The 16,742-nt window shown below is 36.1% G+C and overlaps 1 protein-coding gene across 1 annotated transcript in view; it reads left to right on the plus strand.

Moving 5' to 3' along the window:
• Positions 1-3,141: 3,141 nt before the first annotated feature.
• Positions 3,142-16,742, plus strand: part of LOC100650186 — a 115,342-nt gene continuing 101,741 nt past the window's right edge. The window contains exons 1-4 of the mRNA XM_048414173.1: positions 3,142-3,154; positions 3,237-3,372; positions 3,601-3,682; positions 14,582-14,841. Of these exons, the coding sequence (XP_048270130.1) occupies positions 14,731-14,841 (111 nt within the window). The 5' untranslated portion in view covers positions 3,142-3,154; positions 3,237-3,372; positions 3,601-3,682; positions 14,582-14,730. The remainder of the gene's footprint in view (positions 3,155-3,236; positions 3,373-3,600; positions 3,683-14,581; positions 14,842-16,742) is intronic.

Here is a 16,742-nt window from a genome sequence, read left to right on the forward strand (position 1 = left end):
AACGTTTCGATAATATCGTTTTATGCAAAAGAAAGCCAATTATATGATTGAAAGAAGAAATTTGGATCAACGTATGGATATCCTCCTATTTCGTTGCACGAGTTGCGAATAACCTGTCGAATAATGATAAAAATAGAAACGAATATGACAAAGGCATAACGAAGGAACTAATATTCAGAATTTCGTGCGTTTAATTCCTCGAAAATTGCACTTTTAAACGCATCGGTCTCGCAGTTCAACCTGCCGGGAACAAAGAATTTTATCGGAAACATCGTTCTAACATTTCAATTTTACAAACGTTTCGCTCTGCTTCGTTAAAAGCTGCGCGTATTTGGTAGTTAGAAAATTATGCACATACGTTAAAACGTATAACGCGCAACAGGCAAGGATATACGCGTACGCGCTGCAAACGCGTTAAAAGCGAAAAATATCGCTGAAATTATTTTCCCATAATAAAGAAATCGTCGGGCCTCTTACGAATACAAAAGATAATTCGTTAAGATTATAGTGTCTATTAATTTTACCATAACGAGTTTAACAGAGCTTTCGAAACTAAAAGCTTTATCACAGACGATAAACCCTTTGAGTGCTGAATACTCACGGCCTATGTCGTCCGTACGGACGGCGCGTGTCTAGCGCTGACGATCGCTGTGGACGGAATACTTTTTCGTTAGACTGAACTCTATTGATTAACTATTCAAAGCGCAAATCGTAATAAGTTATAGTAGTTTAAATGATTAAAATGAAAGAGATTAAATGATTCAAGAGCGTTATATTTTAGTTATTTTTAATTATTTATTATAAACATTGAAATTTACAGTTAACTAGAATTTGGGTAATAAACTAGAAAACTAAATTTAGTAAATATGTAAAATCCCTATAGTTCATGTAGGATAGGGATTCTTTTTGTTTTACGGGTAGCACGACAGGCTGTGTTTAACGGAGAGATCGATACGGACGAGCAGTTGAAGAAGTACGTGTTCCCGAGACGGACGGACAGAGAGTTACATTAGAGAGACAGACAAGGTTATAGAATAGTTGTTTAAGATTGTAAAGACTGAAGATTTAAGATTTAAAGATATATGAAGAGGAACCTTCATATATAGAGGAACCTCACCAGGAAAACACAACATAGAGGCAGACGCACTATCCAGGAACCCCGTCTTAGAAAGTTTTGAGAACGAAGAAGAGGTTTTGAAAGTAGCGAATATTATAAAAAAACAAGACATAATCCGAGATCAGAAAGAAAACAGAGAAGATATTAAAAATACGAAAGACCTTATAAAAAAATCAGAGATTTTTTTTTTTAAATATTAAAGGACGCCAACGTATATTCGTCTCACAAGAGTTTGGCGAGCATATCATAAAGACGGTGCATGATTTCTTTGGCCATGTTGGAAGGAATCACATATTGAAAAAAATCCGACCCTTTTATTATTTCAAAAATATGGACCGAATTGTCGACAAATTCTGCAAACAATGCGAAATTTGCATTAGGAATAAAAGCAGAACGAGAAAACCGATCGGGCTTATGTCGAGACTAGGACCAGCGAGGAAACCGTTTGAAATAATGTCATTCGATACGGTCGGAGGTTTTTCCAACAACAACTCACCAAAGAAGTATATGCATATATTCACAAATCACTTTTCGAGGGCTGTTTTTATGTCCACGTCGAAAACACAACGCGCGGAAGATATCATAAAACTTATAAACTCGACAGGAGAAACTGACTCCATAAAAATTATCCTTGCAGACCGATACCCAGCAATGACATCCAAGGAAATTCAATAAACTTCAATTCAATAAACTTAAAAAGAGACAGAGAAGAAGCATTTAAAAACTCAGCAAGAAATTTCGAAATCAACAAACAAAAATACGACAAAAAAAGACGAGAACACGAATTTAAAATTGGTGATATGGTCTTCACCCACAACGGAAACAGAATGAATAGAAATAAGTTGGAAGAAATTAGGAAAGGACCCTTCAAAATTTTGAGAAAGATTTCAAACTCTATATATGAAGTGGATAACGGTAACCGGAGATCTGAAGGGAATTTCTTCCACTCGAGTAAGCTGATCCCTTATAGAGAAGACAATTAACGATGTAATTGTCAGCACGAGGAGGGGAGGTGTAAAGATACGATCAATCTTTTTCTTTAAATATATTATGCAAACGTTGGACAACGTTATGTTTTGTTAAGCTAACAGGATACACTAAAAATACATTATCAAGAAAGGGGATGTGGCCCGTAAGCAAGTATGTTCTTCTAGATATGACCAATCAGACAGTACCTGTGATGCGGTTATCCCGGAAGTACATTGCGGAGTCGGTAGAGAGCGTTTCCTGACCTCTCGCCAGGGAGACAATAGATGAGGATTTAAGGGTGTCGAATCGGGATCCATGCAACGCGAAGGCGACTCGTTCCTTCGCCCTTCCTATTCCTCTTCGCCCGATGTGCTTTCCTCTATGACGATTTGAAGCTCGCCACAGTTTCCCATATTCACATTCGGGCTGTACGAATGTCTTCTCATCCTGATTTACAAAATTCTCACTTGAACATAAATAAAACGTTTCTTCGTTGAAACCGTATCATAGTGGAGAACGATCGAACAGTACAAAAGAATGAATAAAAATAAGTCACATTTTTATTAATTTTCTTTTGTATCTAAAAACAAATCTGATAGATTCAAAGATACAAGATCTTCCGATCTTCCTTTATTGCACGGACGAGCAGTTGAAGAAGCACGTGTTCCCCAGACGGACGGACAGAGAGTTACGTTAGAGAGACAGACAAGGTTATAGAATAGTTGTTTGAGATTGTGAAGACTGAAGATTTAAGATTTAAAGACTGAAGAAGAAAGATCGGTAGCTCAGGACGTTCAGGTAAGAACCGTTTAGATAATCATCGTTATTGATTGTTATAGACGCATATTAATTGTTGTTCATTTTTATATTTTATCAAATCATTTCATAATAAAAAAAACTCGATTTTCAGACTTCAGAATCGATCCCTGAATTATCCCATTATTGAACCTTATAAATATAACACGAGTTAATAATTTAGTTGTGTGTGAAAAATTCAGTGCTTGGGAAAATTAAAAAAACCAGATGTAAAGTTTTCTTACAAGTGGTGACCACTTCAACAATAACGAGGTACTATTGGCATTTGTTTACTGCCGTAAGGAATGCATTTATATTTATTTCACACAAACGTAATAGTATTATTTCTGCATAGGTGTTCGGAAAAATTGAAAAACCCATACATGCGTCCTTAGTCCATGCCGAGCACTTACAGAAAACGCATATACATGTCCTTAGTCCACACCGATAGCTTTCGCCAGACACCTATATGCGCCGACAGCACTCAAAAGGTTAAAACACTGTTCTTTGTATCATTTCCCTATTTATAGTTGCGATATCGGGAATAACTTTAAACCGTTTTAAACGTCGTTTACTCGATTAACTCGCGCGTAACGATATTTGTCGTGGAATTTCGCAAAGAACGTAAAGCACACGTAACGATTCATCGACAAATCGGTTAACGACGTTGTTACGATTATCACGAACACACCCGTTAACGATATTTTTTCCATTTTCAGGTTGTTCGCGAACGAAAGGGAATCGTCTCGAGAAAGAAAAATCGCTTATAAGTATTTGAGCACATGGAACTTTCAACGCTCGGTAAGTATTCGTAAAATCCTACAAAAGTATTACAGCCATCTCGATCGTTTAATTCGATTAAAAACATTTTCGTTTTTAGAGAATTTATTCAACGGTAGTCGTTCGATGTACTAGGTTGTCCGAGAAGTTTCTTTCGTTTCATAAAATGATAATAGATGAGCAACAATTTCTGTTTTATATCATTTTATCGAATTAGGTGCGATCCATTTCCTTATATCTCTATTATTATGTTCGTGCATAATTCGATAAACTAATATAAAAGAAAGGACATCGCGCGTCTATTATTTCTTTATAAAACGAACACAACGTATTAAGTTGCCCGAAAAGTGTCTTTCTTTCGCAAAAAGAATTTTTTACCACAGTGCACCTTCGTACAAACGTGAAAGTAAGTCTGTGAAATATCGCGGTGTTTATCTCAACAGAACAAAACGGATCGTACGTAATTCGACAAAATAATATAAAAGAAAGAACGTGCGTCTATTATTTCCTCATAAAACGAGAGAAACTTTTCGGACAACCTAATAGTAGCGGTACAGCAAGAATAACCTTTCAGAGGCGAATCGTATAGAACGGATAAAAAGAAAAAATAGGAAACTAGAAAAGTAGAAAAAAGTCGGAGATTTCATGCGAAAACGGAGAAGCGCACTAGCGCGCGACAAGTTTTCCAAGCGTTTTATCTACGACAAATGCAAACACCATTTGGCTGAACATCTGACGGCACAGGCGGTATGACCCATGTTGAACCATGTCGATCGAAACGACGAAAGGTCACGCGTTAGCCTGCGTTGACAAAACGGTGCCACTTGAGTGGAATCATGCGATTTCTCTTACCGTATCGTCGTTTGATCCTTCCGTCGATTCTAATGGAAAATTGAAATTTCATTTCTGTTGCTTCTTAACAACACGACATAACGAGAAATCGAACGACTCGTTGTTATTTCATTTCGCTCTATCTCCTCGTTTTATTTATACATCTTTCGAAAAGCTATCGTCGATAGCGTTTTTAAACAGTTAACCGCGTTTCATGAATTAAACACGTCGAGAAAAATGTTAATCTCGGTGTGTTTCATCTGTCGTATAATATAAAACATTACCATTTACCATAAAAATTCCAAATTTTAGTAAGAAGCGCTAAGAATGTTATTTAGTGGTACGTTCGCTTTGTCAGTAAAACTGAAAAATTTGATTTGTTCCTTTGTTATATCGGTTATTCCCTGTACAACGTATTCCTTTTTATAAACTTAGTTGATTATTTTCACCGATATATCGGCTATGCCCGAATCGTTTACGCAATTTTGTCTGCTTGCAAATTGAGTGGATGTTTTACTGCGTGTGTCCGGTATTCCCCGATAACGATCGAAATATAATTTTTTTTTTTTTTTTTTTTTTATTTATTTATTAAAATTCACAATTTGTCCAATTTGGACATTTGGTGGAATTTTTTAACGGTTAAATTAGCATGTTGGTGGCTACCCCCAGCGGGGTACCATCCTCGTGTTTCTTAGGTTGTGTCCTTTATAAGGTCTGCTGGGTGCTTCCTTTTTAGTCTTCTGTCCATATTTGTGATTTTGTATGTTTCCGCAGCTAGCCGGTTTATGTGTGTTGCTATTCTTAATTTGTATTTCTCGGAGTATCTGTTGATTTCTTCCTTGACCGTTGGCATTCCCAGGTCCCTTCGTATATCTTCGTTTCTGACGTACCAAGGTCCGTTTACTATTGTCCTGAGGATTTTAGCCTGTATTACCTCTATTTTGTTTATATGGCTCATTGCTGCCGTCCCCCATAGTGGTATTCCGTACGTCCAGATTGGTTTTATGATCGTTTTATATATTTTTAACTTGTTTTCTGTGCTTAGTTTGGATTTTCGGCTTGTTAGCCAATGCATTTGTCTTCTTGTTTTCTGTATTTTTTCTACTATTGATTTGATGTGTAGTTTCCAGGTGAGTTTTTGATCTAAGTGGAGTCCTAGGTATTTGACATGCTTTGTTTGCGTTATATGCGTGCCGTTCAATAGGATGTTTGGTGGTGTCTTTTTCCGTAGCGTGAATGTAATATGGTTGCATTTATTGGGGTTTGCTTTTATTTGTTTTTCTTGTAGCCAATTTTCTATTTTTACGATGTGTTCTTGTAGTATTTTGACTGCCGTTTCTGGGTTAGTATGCCTGACTAGTATAGCTGTGTCGTCCGCGAATGTCAATACTGTGCTGTTGGTAGTTGTTGGTATGTTCGCCGTGTATAATGTGTATAGTATTGGGCCTAGGACGCTTCCTTGTGGTACCCCGGCCTTGATGTCTTTAACTTGAGAATGTGTGTCCTTGATTTTTATTACGAAGGTTCTGCAGCTTAGGTAGGATTTTATTAAGTGGTGTATTTGCTCCGGGAATTGTTTCCTAATTGTTTGTAGTAGACTTTCATGGTTAATTTTATCGAATGCTTTCTCTATGTCTATGAAGAGGGCTGTGCAGTATTCCTTGTTTTCTAGTGCTACTATTATTTCGTTTATAAGCCTGTGCATTTGCTCTATCGTGGAGTGTTTGTTTCTGAAACCAAATTGGTGATCCGGTATTAGTTTTTTTGTCTCTATTATTGGTTTTATGCGGTCGTATATTATCTTTTCCAGTATTTTGGAAAATACTGGAAGCAGTGATATTGGTCTGTAAGATGCAGTTTGGTGCGGGTCTTTGCCTGGTTTATGTAACATTTTGATCTGTGCTAATTTCCATGGTTTGGGGAAGTATTGAATTCTTAGAATTGCATTGAATATTACTGTTATTAGTCTTATTGCTTTTGGCGGAAGGTTTTTTAAGATTTTACCATTAATTAGGTCGATTCCTGGCGCTTTGTTGTTTTTTGTTTTATCAATTATGTTTCTAATTTCTTGTGCCGATGTTTTAGGTATGGTGTATTCCTTGTCGGCTGTGGTAGCAGTGGTTTGTGGATCCTCCTCCGTATGACTTTTGAGGTTGCTGTTGTTGGTAATGTGTGGTGTGAATGTGTTGTAGAGGTGGTTGGAGAATTCTTCAGCTTGTTCTTCGTTGCTTCTTGCCCATGTGTTATCTGCTTTTCTGATTGCCGGGACGGGTATTATTGGCTTCCTTATTTTTTTCGTGGCTTTCCATAGTGAATAGTTGGTGTTCTCGTGTGTGGAGAGTGTCCCTATGAACTTTGAGAATTCGTTATCGTTGTGCTCCTTTATTTTGTTTTTTATTTCCTTTGCAAGTTTGTTTAAGTGTTTTTTGTTTTCTCGGGTTCTGTATTTTTGCCATTTTGCTTTTGCTTTTCTTTTTTCTTTGATTTTGTCGAGTATTTCTTGCGGGATTGTTATTGTTTGTCTGCTGGTTGGTTCGGGAGTAGTGGTTGTCCTTGCTGCTTCCTGAATAGTTGCTGTCAATGTTGCTACTGCCTGTTCTATGTGTTCAGGAGTTTTTAACGGGATGTTGCAGTTTATTTTGCTTTCTATTATTTCTTTGAAAGTTTGCCAATTGGTGGTTTTATTGTATAGTGTTTCTGGTTTGCTATAGTGAATTGGTTTGTTTCTGTATTCAATTATTATGGGTGTATGATCGGAGCTGAGCTCGAGGTTGGGTGTTATTTTTAGTTTATTTGTGTTTAGTCCCCTTGTAACTGCAAAGTCCAGAAGATCTGGTTTTTTGTTCAGGTCAGTCGGCCAATGTGTCGGTGTTCCTGTGGATAATATATTGAGGTTATTATTTCTAATGTATTTTTCCAGTGTTCTACCTCGAGGTGTAATGTTTCTTGATCCCCAGAGCGTGTGCTTTGAGTTGTAGTCTCCCGCTGCGATGTACTTGTCCCCTAGGTCCTGGAAGTATTCTTCCCACATTTGTGTTGTTATTTTGTGTCGCGGAGGCACGTATACTGCTGACAACTGGAAGTAGTTGCTGCTAGTTTGAACTGTAACAGTGGTTGCTTGTAAATATTCTTTGTTAACTTGGCTGTGAAGATAATGTTTGATATCGTTTCTGACTATCACTGCTGTCCCTCCGTGAGCTTTTCCTGAGGGGTGTTTGGTATCATATATGGTGTAGTATGGTATTTTCAAATAGCTTTTTGTAGTGAAGTGTGTTTCTGAGACAAGTAGTATGTCTATATTATTATTGTATATGAATGTTTTAGTTTCGAGGGCCCGTTGTTGTAGGCCGTTTGAGTTCCAGGCTGCTATTTTTAGAGTGTCCGTTTTTATTTTTTGCTTAGCACGTTTGTAATTAGTTGTAGCATGACTGTGATTTGTTGGGTTTGCTGTTTGAGTACTGCATTTTGTTCGCTTATCATTCTGGTTAGCATTTCGGTGTTCTTTATGGATTGTTTGAGCAGTTCTTTGATTTCTGCAGTGTCGTTGTTACTATTGCTGTGGTATTGGTTATGTGTGTGTGTTGGTTGGCTGGTTACTTGAGCATAGCTTAGACCACCAATGGTGTTGGTGCTGATAGGTTTGGTGTTTATTGCTTGCTCTGTATTTGGTAATGTTTCAGGTTTTGTGCTGTCATGATGGGCTTGTGTGTTAGTGCTTGTCCTGCTTCGTAGGGGCGGGAACAGTTTTCGTTGTAGTTGTTTTCTTACTTCACAGCCTTTATAGCTGGCTGGGTGGTTACCGTTACAGTTGAAGCATTTAACTTTTTCTATTTTTCCTGAATATGGGCAGTGTGCAGTTAAGTGATTTTTTGCGCACTTGACGCAGGCTGGGCTTCTGTTGCAGTAGTTTTTAGTGTGTCCGTATTGTTGACACCGCATGCATTGAGGTATATCTTTTTTGTGTCGTGGTGGTTCGACTGTTACTATTGTGTTTAGTATTTGTTTGATATCGTATATTTCCTTGTTATTGATTCTGGGTTCAAGTTCTATTAAGAATAGTGGTAGTGGTTGCTTAGTGTCGAATCTTGTTATATTGTTTATTGTTCTAGTTTGATGTCCAATTTTAGCTAACTCATCGCTTAGTTTATGTACGTTGGTTTTAGGATGCAATCCTCTTATGACAATTTTATAGCTCCTTTCAGTTTTAAGCTGATAAGTGTGGTAGATGGCATTTTTTTCTTTTAATGCTTTTGTAACTTTCCTAAATGATTCTGGTGTGTTTGTTTGAATTTTTACTTGATCCAATTTTGTTTGCTTTATTGTGTAATTGTTTTTCTCTTCTAGGTTATTTAGTAGATCAATGAGCGGGTCTATTATTTGGGCCTCGACAAAGATTGGTGGTGGTTTTGTAATATGGTTTGTTTGGGTAATGGTTTTACTTACGGGGTCAGAGTCTATTTCTTCAGTTAGTGAGTTGAAGGAGTTACTTAGTGGTAATTCTTGCAGCCATCGCTGCTTTTCTGTGACTGGGTTTCCTATGGCACTTGTGTCTGTGGTTGTTTTACGTTTTTTGCTAGCCTTCACTGGCTTCCAGCTTTCATCCTGGTAGTATCCTTCATGTTCTGTATTGCTATCTTCCTGTCCCCGATGCTCTTTTGTTTCTTCTGTCTTCATGTTGGTTTGTTTGGTTTTTATATAATATGTTTCTCCTTTTGTTGCTATGTTTATAGTTGGTATCTGCATTGTTATTTTATTTCCTCCTCACTATCACTTTGCAGCACTATTACTTTGGAGCACTTTTTCACTATTCACTTATACCTGGAGAGGACGACCGTCTAGACACGTCCGTCCTCCTCGGCTGTCCGAGCAGGAGTGATCGAAATATAATACAGAAAATATAATGCGATTCAGTTTTTTGGTCGAATGTGTGTTGAATAAATTATCGAATATGCAACTCCACGAACACGAGCTTCGAAAGTTGCTCCACCATCTACGAGTTCAACCGTAAAACCTACGCTTCCTATCAAAAAACATTTCATTTCAAACTTATCACAAACTCATCACAAACATATCAAACATTTGATCGAATCCACTTCACGTTGCTGGTGTTAGATTTGCCAAGTGCCACTTTGTGCGATATTCTGTTTCGAGAAATACCACACTGGGAGGATCCACTGAATTTCTTCTATCTTTTCACATATTTCTTGTTTACGAATTTTATTATTTTGTTACAATTTTAACATTTTATGTGGGAAATAATTCATTTTTTTCGAAGAAAAATGTAAGCCATCGTCATTTTGGTTTAACGTCGTCGTAAAACTTATAACAGGAACACGTAACACATTTTCTTTGTGTTCGACGTGTATACTCGTCGTCGTTTATTTTTATTTGCATTTTATTCACGTTGATTTCTAAAACTAAATTCCACGGTTAACTGGTTAACAGTACATCGCGCTTCGTGAATATTTCAATTCACTCTTCTATGCTAAGGAATCGCACGAGTCATCTGATGCGTCATTCGTCTATCATCTAACACGGACGAAGAAAGGAAGAATTTCTCGAGATTTTACGCAGAACGAAAATTTGTTTTTCGATATACGCTACAATTTTGTTTTTCTCATAGAGATTATACGAGAAAGTAAAATGTACTATTGTTCGTTTTATTCCGCGCGATTCTCAACTTTTATAATCTCGCGTAACGTAACAAAGCATCGCAAAAAGAAATAAAAAGGTAGAAAAGTAAAAACTGAAAAATACGTTGCACGTAGAAATTTCTTACGATTTCTCTTCAAACTTTGAAAATTTGGATTCAAATTAACGCGATATAGTATCATTTACATGTACAGATTGATAACAAACTAACAGCAAACAAAGCAATGTTTATCGATGTTTTACGAAATTTATTTATTACACGACTTATATTTGTGTGACTTTTTCTTCGTAATTTCGTAATTGATTGTTACTCTGGGTGTTTAAATATTTTTCATTCTGTCCACAGTTTCCACTCGGTCGTATCTTCCTTTCGTTAACAAACTTTCTCGAGTTTGAGGAAAATATGAGAGAACCGTTACTTGATATGCAAGTTTCTTTCTTCGAACGTTAAAAGTTCGAAATTTTCTTAAAGCATCAGGAGTATTTTCATTTGTCGAAACGAGGACGAAATTGGGGTATAAAACTTGGCGAGCGCTGCAGCATCGAGAATTAATGATATTGTGTTTCAACTTAATTTATCGCCATGAAAATGCTGGTCTGCACTTAGTCGACCACGAACTTCTACTATTTCGGACTTTTTCCTCCTAATACTTTATATTGGGTTGGCAACTAAGTGGTTGCGGATTTTATCATTAGGTGGTACTGACAAAATCCGCAATCACTTAGTTGCCAACCCAATATTATCGTTCCATCTGAAACTTCTATTATTTAAAGCATCGTATTAAACCTTGTGTCCGAGTACAATGTTTCCAGTAATATTATACAGGTTGGTTGGTAACTGGTGGTACAAACGGAAAGGGGGTGATTCTACGCGAAAAAAGAAGTCGAAAATATAGAGTAAAAATTTTTCGTTTGAGGCTTCGTTTTCGAGAAAATCGACTTTGAATTTTCGCTCGGTACGCGTGCATTTTATCACGTCTCGTTATAACAGACCTCACTGTAGATCGTTGTCTCGATGGATATTATCGCAGTTTAAGTTTGTTTTTGTCGTAACGGAAAATTAGGAATACATAATGAAATAACATGAAGTAATCATAAAGTTTATTATTACAAAAATTGCTGAAAGTGTTGCCCATTCTGTCGAACACATACTTCTGCTCTTCTAATTAAATTTCTATGAACACTTTCTAACGCATTCGTTTGTTTTAAAGTATGAAAGGCTACAATAACCTTTTCTTTCAATTGCTCGAAAATAAAACCTCGAACGAAAAATTTTTATTCTATATTTTCGACTTCTTTTTTCGCGTAGAATCACCCCCTTCCCGCTTGTACCACCAGTTACCAACCACCCTGTATATTGGGTTGTCCGGAAAATGTCTTTCTTTCAAAGAGACGTCTTTTTCAACGACGCATCTTTATACAAACATAAAACCTAATCTGTCGAACATTGTGATATTTAGTTTGATAAAACAAAACGGATCATAGGTAATTCGATAAAATAATATAAAACGGAAAATGTGCATCCATTATTTCCTTATAGAACGAAAGAAACTTTTCGGACGACCTAATAGTTTCGTATTGCCATAAACGGAGAAAATTCGAACTTTCTAAGTAACGTAAACTAAAACTCGAAATTCGTTAAAGTAAAATTGAGGAAAAATCAAATATTGTGCATAGTAACTTTCTAAATTTTTATGTACAATGTTCGTCGTAATAATATCAACGATAGAATATAATCAGAAGAGTACGCGTGCGATAAATTCGATCGTGCGTTTAATAAGAAATAAATGAAAATTTCAATAAGAACGTAGTTGGCGATTTAATAGAATTTCAATAGAATTTCAATAATGGACAAGAATTTCGTTATTTGTCCGGTAACGTCGTTGTGTCCATTTTCGTAAAAGCTAGATTACGATTGCACGTTTTTCTCGATTCGAAGCTTCGTCGAGTTTAATCCGGCGACCGGTTTAGGCTACAGTATGTTTCAAATTTCCAGCCCTTTGTATGCAGAAAAATCATTCGGCCCGATGAACCGCGTGAAATGTAAAAGTTCACTGATTCAGCGAACGAAAATAAATCGCATGTAATATTAAATCGATATCGTCGACCTGAGGGCGAACTTTCTCTTTGGAATCTCGTATCTTGGACACGTCGAATCAAACTTTCGAAATTCGATATTTCCACCGATTCAATGCTACTCGTATGGCTTTGATATTTGTCGATACACCCCGGTACACGTGTAACGACATTTGCGACTTCGACGCATGGAAAATCCGTCTCGTAAAATGTGCGCTAGCTTGTGCTGAAATGGTGAATGATTGCCACGTTAGAACGAAGTAGCTTCAATAAATAATTGATATGCAGCGACATAAAGAAAGTAGTGGCAAAGTAAAAATTTTAATGTAAATCTTTCGATGGATTCAAAGGCGTAATAAAAAAAGGTAATAAAAAGATTTCGAAGCAGAACTAGATTATTTGAAATTCTCTGACGAAAATGCTACGATAGAAGGTCCTTTAGTGTGGAAATTACGTTACAGAATTTTTTCGAGTGGAAAGAACACAATGTAGTTATTGATTTTGAAGAACATTCCATAAAATATTGAGTTACTTAAGCTGCTTATATTTTGATTTTTGTAAATAAGCAAACGCGTATTGTTTATCATTTTATTGTTAACTTATTTATTCCATCCTTTCTACTATTCGTTATTTAATATTAAAAATTACACTTATTTTCTTAAAGTTGATTCATATAATTATCATGCTTTCCTTTATGAATTAATTGAATGTTAACGCGTCGCGTAATTTATAAGTATTAAGAAAAATCGTTTATTCGAGTACATTATTCACCTTGTGTAATGTCACTCAATTAAGAAGCACGAAAGAATATATTCTTGTTCGATTTATCACGAAAAATAAAATCTTGCACGTGTGTACAAGCTGTTGGTTTCATCCGAAAACTACGACGCATGGGATAGAGAAACAGATATATATGCAAATGCACGTAATATATAAGAGAAAAACGTATGTACGAGTCCATAAATCGAAGTACGAACTGAAAAGGGAAATTTAAATTTTATCGAAAATTCTACTTCTAATCGACGTCTGCGTAAGATACGAGGACTAACTGTTGGCGAGATACGGAAGCAATTTGTAGGTTCGAAGGGGAATATCGAGAAACTGGTGGAATACGCGAAGCTGTTGCCAAATTTTAACGTCTAATAACTTCCAATGGCTGTCTGATATCCGCACGGTAACATTTCCAACGAAATAACGAGAGCGATTCGCAAAAGAAAATATCGACTCGCAACATTCGTTCTGGGCACGTGCTGCGTGAGCGCGTCTGCGTAATCCGTTTTTAACAGGCGAAAAAGTCAGTGTTATTGCCAAAGCGAACGTACTAGGGAAAAAGTAGCGAAGCGTAGAACTTTAAAAATAAAACAACATTTTTCCACGTTATATTCTTTCTGATATTTACGAAGCCTTCGTGTGCCAAAAGGATCTGACATTCTAATGTGACAATAAACAGGAAATCTTTTAAGCAAAAAGAAAAGAAAAATACATATATCTCGAGTTCTCATTGAGATTAGGGGCGTGTAACGAATCTTCATTTGGATTAATCATTGTTGTTATACGATATGGATGATATTTACTGGTACCGATATGATTACAGTACCGATATGGTACAGAGTTTGACAAGTAACCGTGGCAATTAGATACTCGAGATGCCAATGACAATGATCTTAGGTTCAATAACGAATCCACGGTCAAAGGGATAACAAATACGTCTTCTTCCAAAGTCTAAGTCGTACTGAGCTTACTTGTCCACAATTCAAGTGTAACTCAACTTACTTGTCTACAGTATAAGTAGAAGTCCCTCAGTCCAAATGGAACTGCACTTATATACTCGTCTCTGTACCCCTCGGGTCAACTATATTTTTAAGGAGATCTATACAATTACTCCATAGCTTTGTTAGGTAAAAACGTCCATGCCATGACCGTGGCTACGTTTAGCGACCAGTTGTGTCACTTCGAGCCCAAGCCTACTGTCATAAATCTCGGGTAAACATAGTCGGATTAAATCATAAACAACTACTTCTGAGTTTTATTATTTAAGCGCAGCTATAATAAAAAGTCTAGAATAAAGTATTGGGGGTCTTCCCAAAAATTCCAAAAGAAAGGCCCCGATGTCCTTTTATCTGCAACATGTATATAGGAGAAATAAAATAGTATAGTAATTTTTTAATTGCACACTAAATTAGTATTAAATTCCATACGATATTTTCAAAGATCTTGTATCTTTGAATCTATCAGATTTGTTTTTAGATACAAAAGAAAATTAATAAAAATGTGACTTATTTTTATTCATTCTTTTGTACTGTTCGATCATTCTCCACTATGATACGGTTTCAACGAAGAAACGTTTTATTTATGTTCAAGTGAGAATTTTGTAAATCAGGATGAGAAGACATTCGTACAGCCCGAATGTGAATATGGGAAACTGTGGCGAGCTTCAAATCGTCATAGAGGAAAGCACATCGGGCGAAGAGGAATAGGAAGGGCGAAGGAACGAGTCGCCTTCGCGTTGCATGGATCCCGATTCGACACCCTTAAATCCTCATCTATTGTCTCCCTGGCGAGAGGTCAGGAAACGCTCTCTACCGATTCCGCAATGTACTTCCGGGATAACCGCATCACAGGTACTGTCTGATTGGTCATATCTAGAAGAACATACTTGCTTACGGGCCACATCCCCTTTCTTGATAATGTATTTTTAGTGTATCCTGTTAGCTTAACAAAACATAACGTTGTCCAACGTTTGCATAATATATTTAAAGAAAAAGATTGATCGTATCTTTACACCTCCCCTCCTCGTGCTGACAATTACATCGTTAATTGTCTTCTCTATAAGGGATCAGCTTACTCGAGTGGAAGAAATTCCCTTCAGATCTCCGGTTACCGTTATCCACTTCATATATAGAGTTTGAAATCTTTCTCAAAATTTTCAACAAATACAATCCTAGAACAATGCCGCTGAAGAGAAATGTTATGCGTGAATTTATTTGCCTTTGCGGGACGAAAGTTTATTAAATTATTAAATGAAAATATTAAATGAAAATGAAAGTTTATTAAATGATTGTAATATATTATATAAATATATATATATATATATATATACACATACAAATAAAATATGTATAATTGTGTGTATAAAAATTGATATATGTATGTATGTATAAAATATATATATGTATGTATATATATATATATATAATATAATATATATAATATGTTGTTACATGTATGAACTAAAGTTGATGTAATACTCATATTGTATTTATGGTTTCAAAGAATTAATAAAATCTGCTGAGATTCAAACGTATGCTCTCCCTTTTATTCTATGAGAATTAAACATTTAGAAGATTTTATGAAAATACACTAAAAAACAATCAGAAGCATCTGTTTCTCCTTTTCTTTTTTTTTTTAAATATGTTGATTGCCACGCGATTTTTATACTTATTTTGACTTGGATAGATAGATTAAAGCGTACCATACCAAGACATTTCATTCTTGCAAAATATTCTAGTCTATTTGCGTACGTGCTCATAATCTTGGCTGATAACCGCCTTTCGCTATATACATCATTGGTATCGACGTCAAAGGATTAACACAGACAAATACACAATCCATACAATCCGATTTGATTGATTTTAGATCTTGCATCAAACAGATCTCTATATAAACAGATAATTTCTGATTCTAAACATTTGTATTACGTTCATCTAATTATTAGGATATTAGATATATTATAAAGGAAGATATTATGTATTAAATAATCTGCCTCTTCTTCCGCTTTGAAATCCTCTACAAACGCCTTTTATAGTCGTTCAACTTTTCAACTCACAGAAAAGAACATTACGCGTATTCCTAGCAATCGCCCAAAGACTCGAACGTGTGCTTCGATAAAGCTCGCTTAACTTTCATCGACACATCGATAACTTTGCGTTCCAAGATGTTATTACGCCCTAGAATCCCTAACATAATTTTAGAACCAGAATTTCTGTGCAAAACAATTCCATCGCTTTGTCACGCTTAACGGCTCAATCATCGAAACATGTATCATTTTTTTTTTATTTTTATTTATTTATTTTTTTTTTATTAGAATATTTACAATCAATTCTCATTGAGAATTTTCAGTAACTTAGTTTGGCGTGATACAATGACATGGATTATAATAGTTTTATATTGTTGGTTCTAGTAGAAACTAAGGATTTAATCTAGAGGGTATTTTCTTTTTAGTCTGCGGATCTGGTCCGTCGTGTCCAGTAGTTGGGTGACTAGTGGGTTGTGGTGGTTGTTGACTCTTGTGTTATATCTGCTTCTGAACTTGTGTATTTCATCTTTGACTGTAGGTATCTTGAGGTCACGGTGGATTGTTTCGTTGGTAACATACCAGGGTGCATTTAATAGGGATCTTAGCGTTTTCGATTGGAAGCGTTGGAGTATTTCAATGTTGGAATTACTTGCTGTTCCCCATTGTTGGATTCCGTAGGTCCAGACAGGTTTTATTACGGCCTTGTAGAGGGTTATTTTGTTCTGT

The sequence above is a fragment of the Bombus terrestris genome, unplaced genomic scaffold (assembly GCF_910591885.1).
Source record: "Bombus terrestris unplaced genomic scaffold, iyBomTerr1.2, whole genome shotgun sequence".
Classification (NCBI taxonomy): Eukaryota; Metazoa; Arthropoda; class Insecta; order Hymenoptera; family Apidae; genus Bombus; species Bombus terrestris.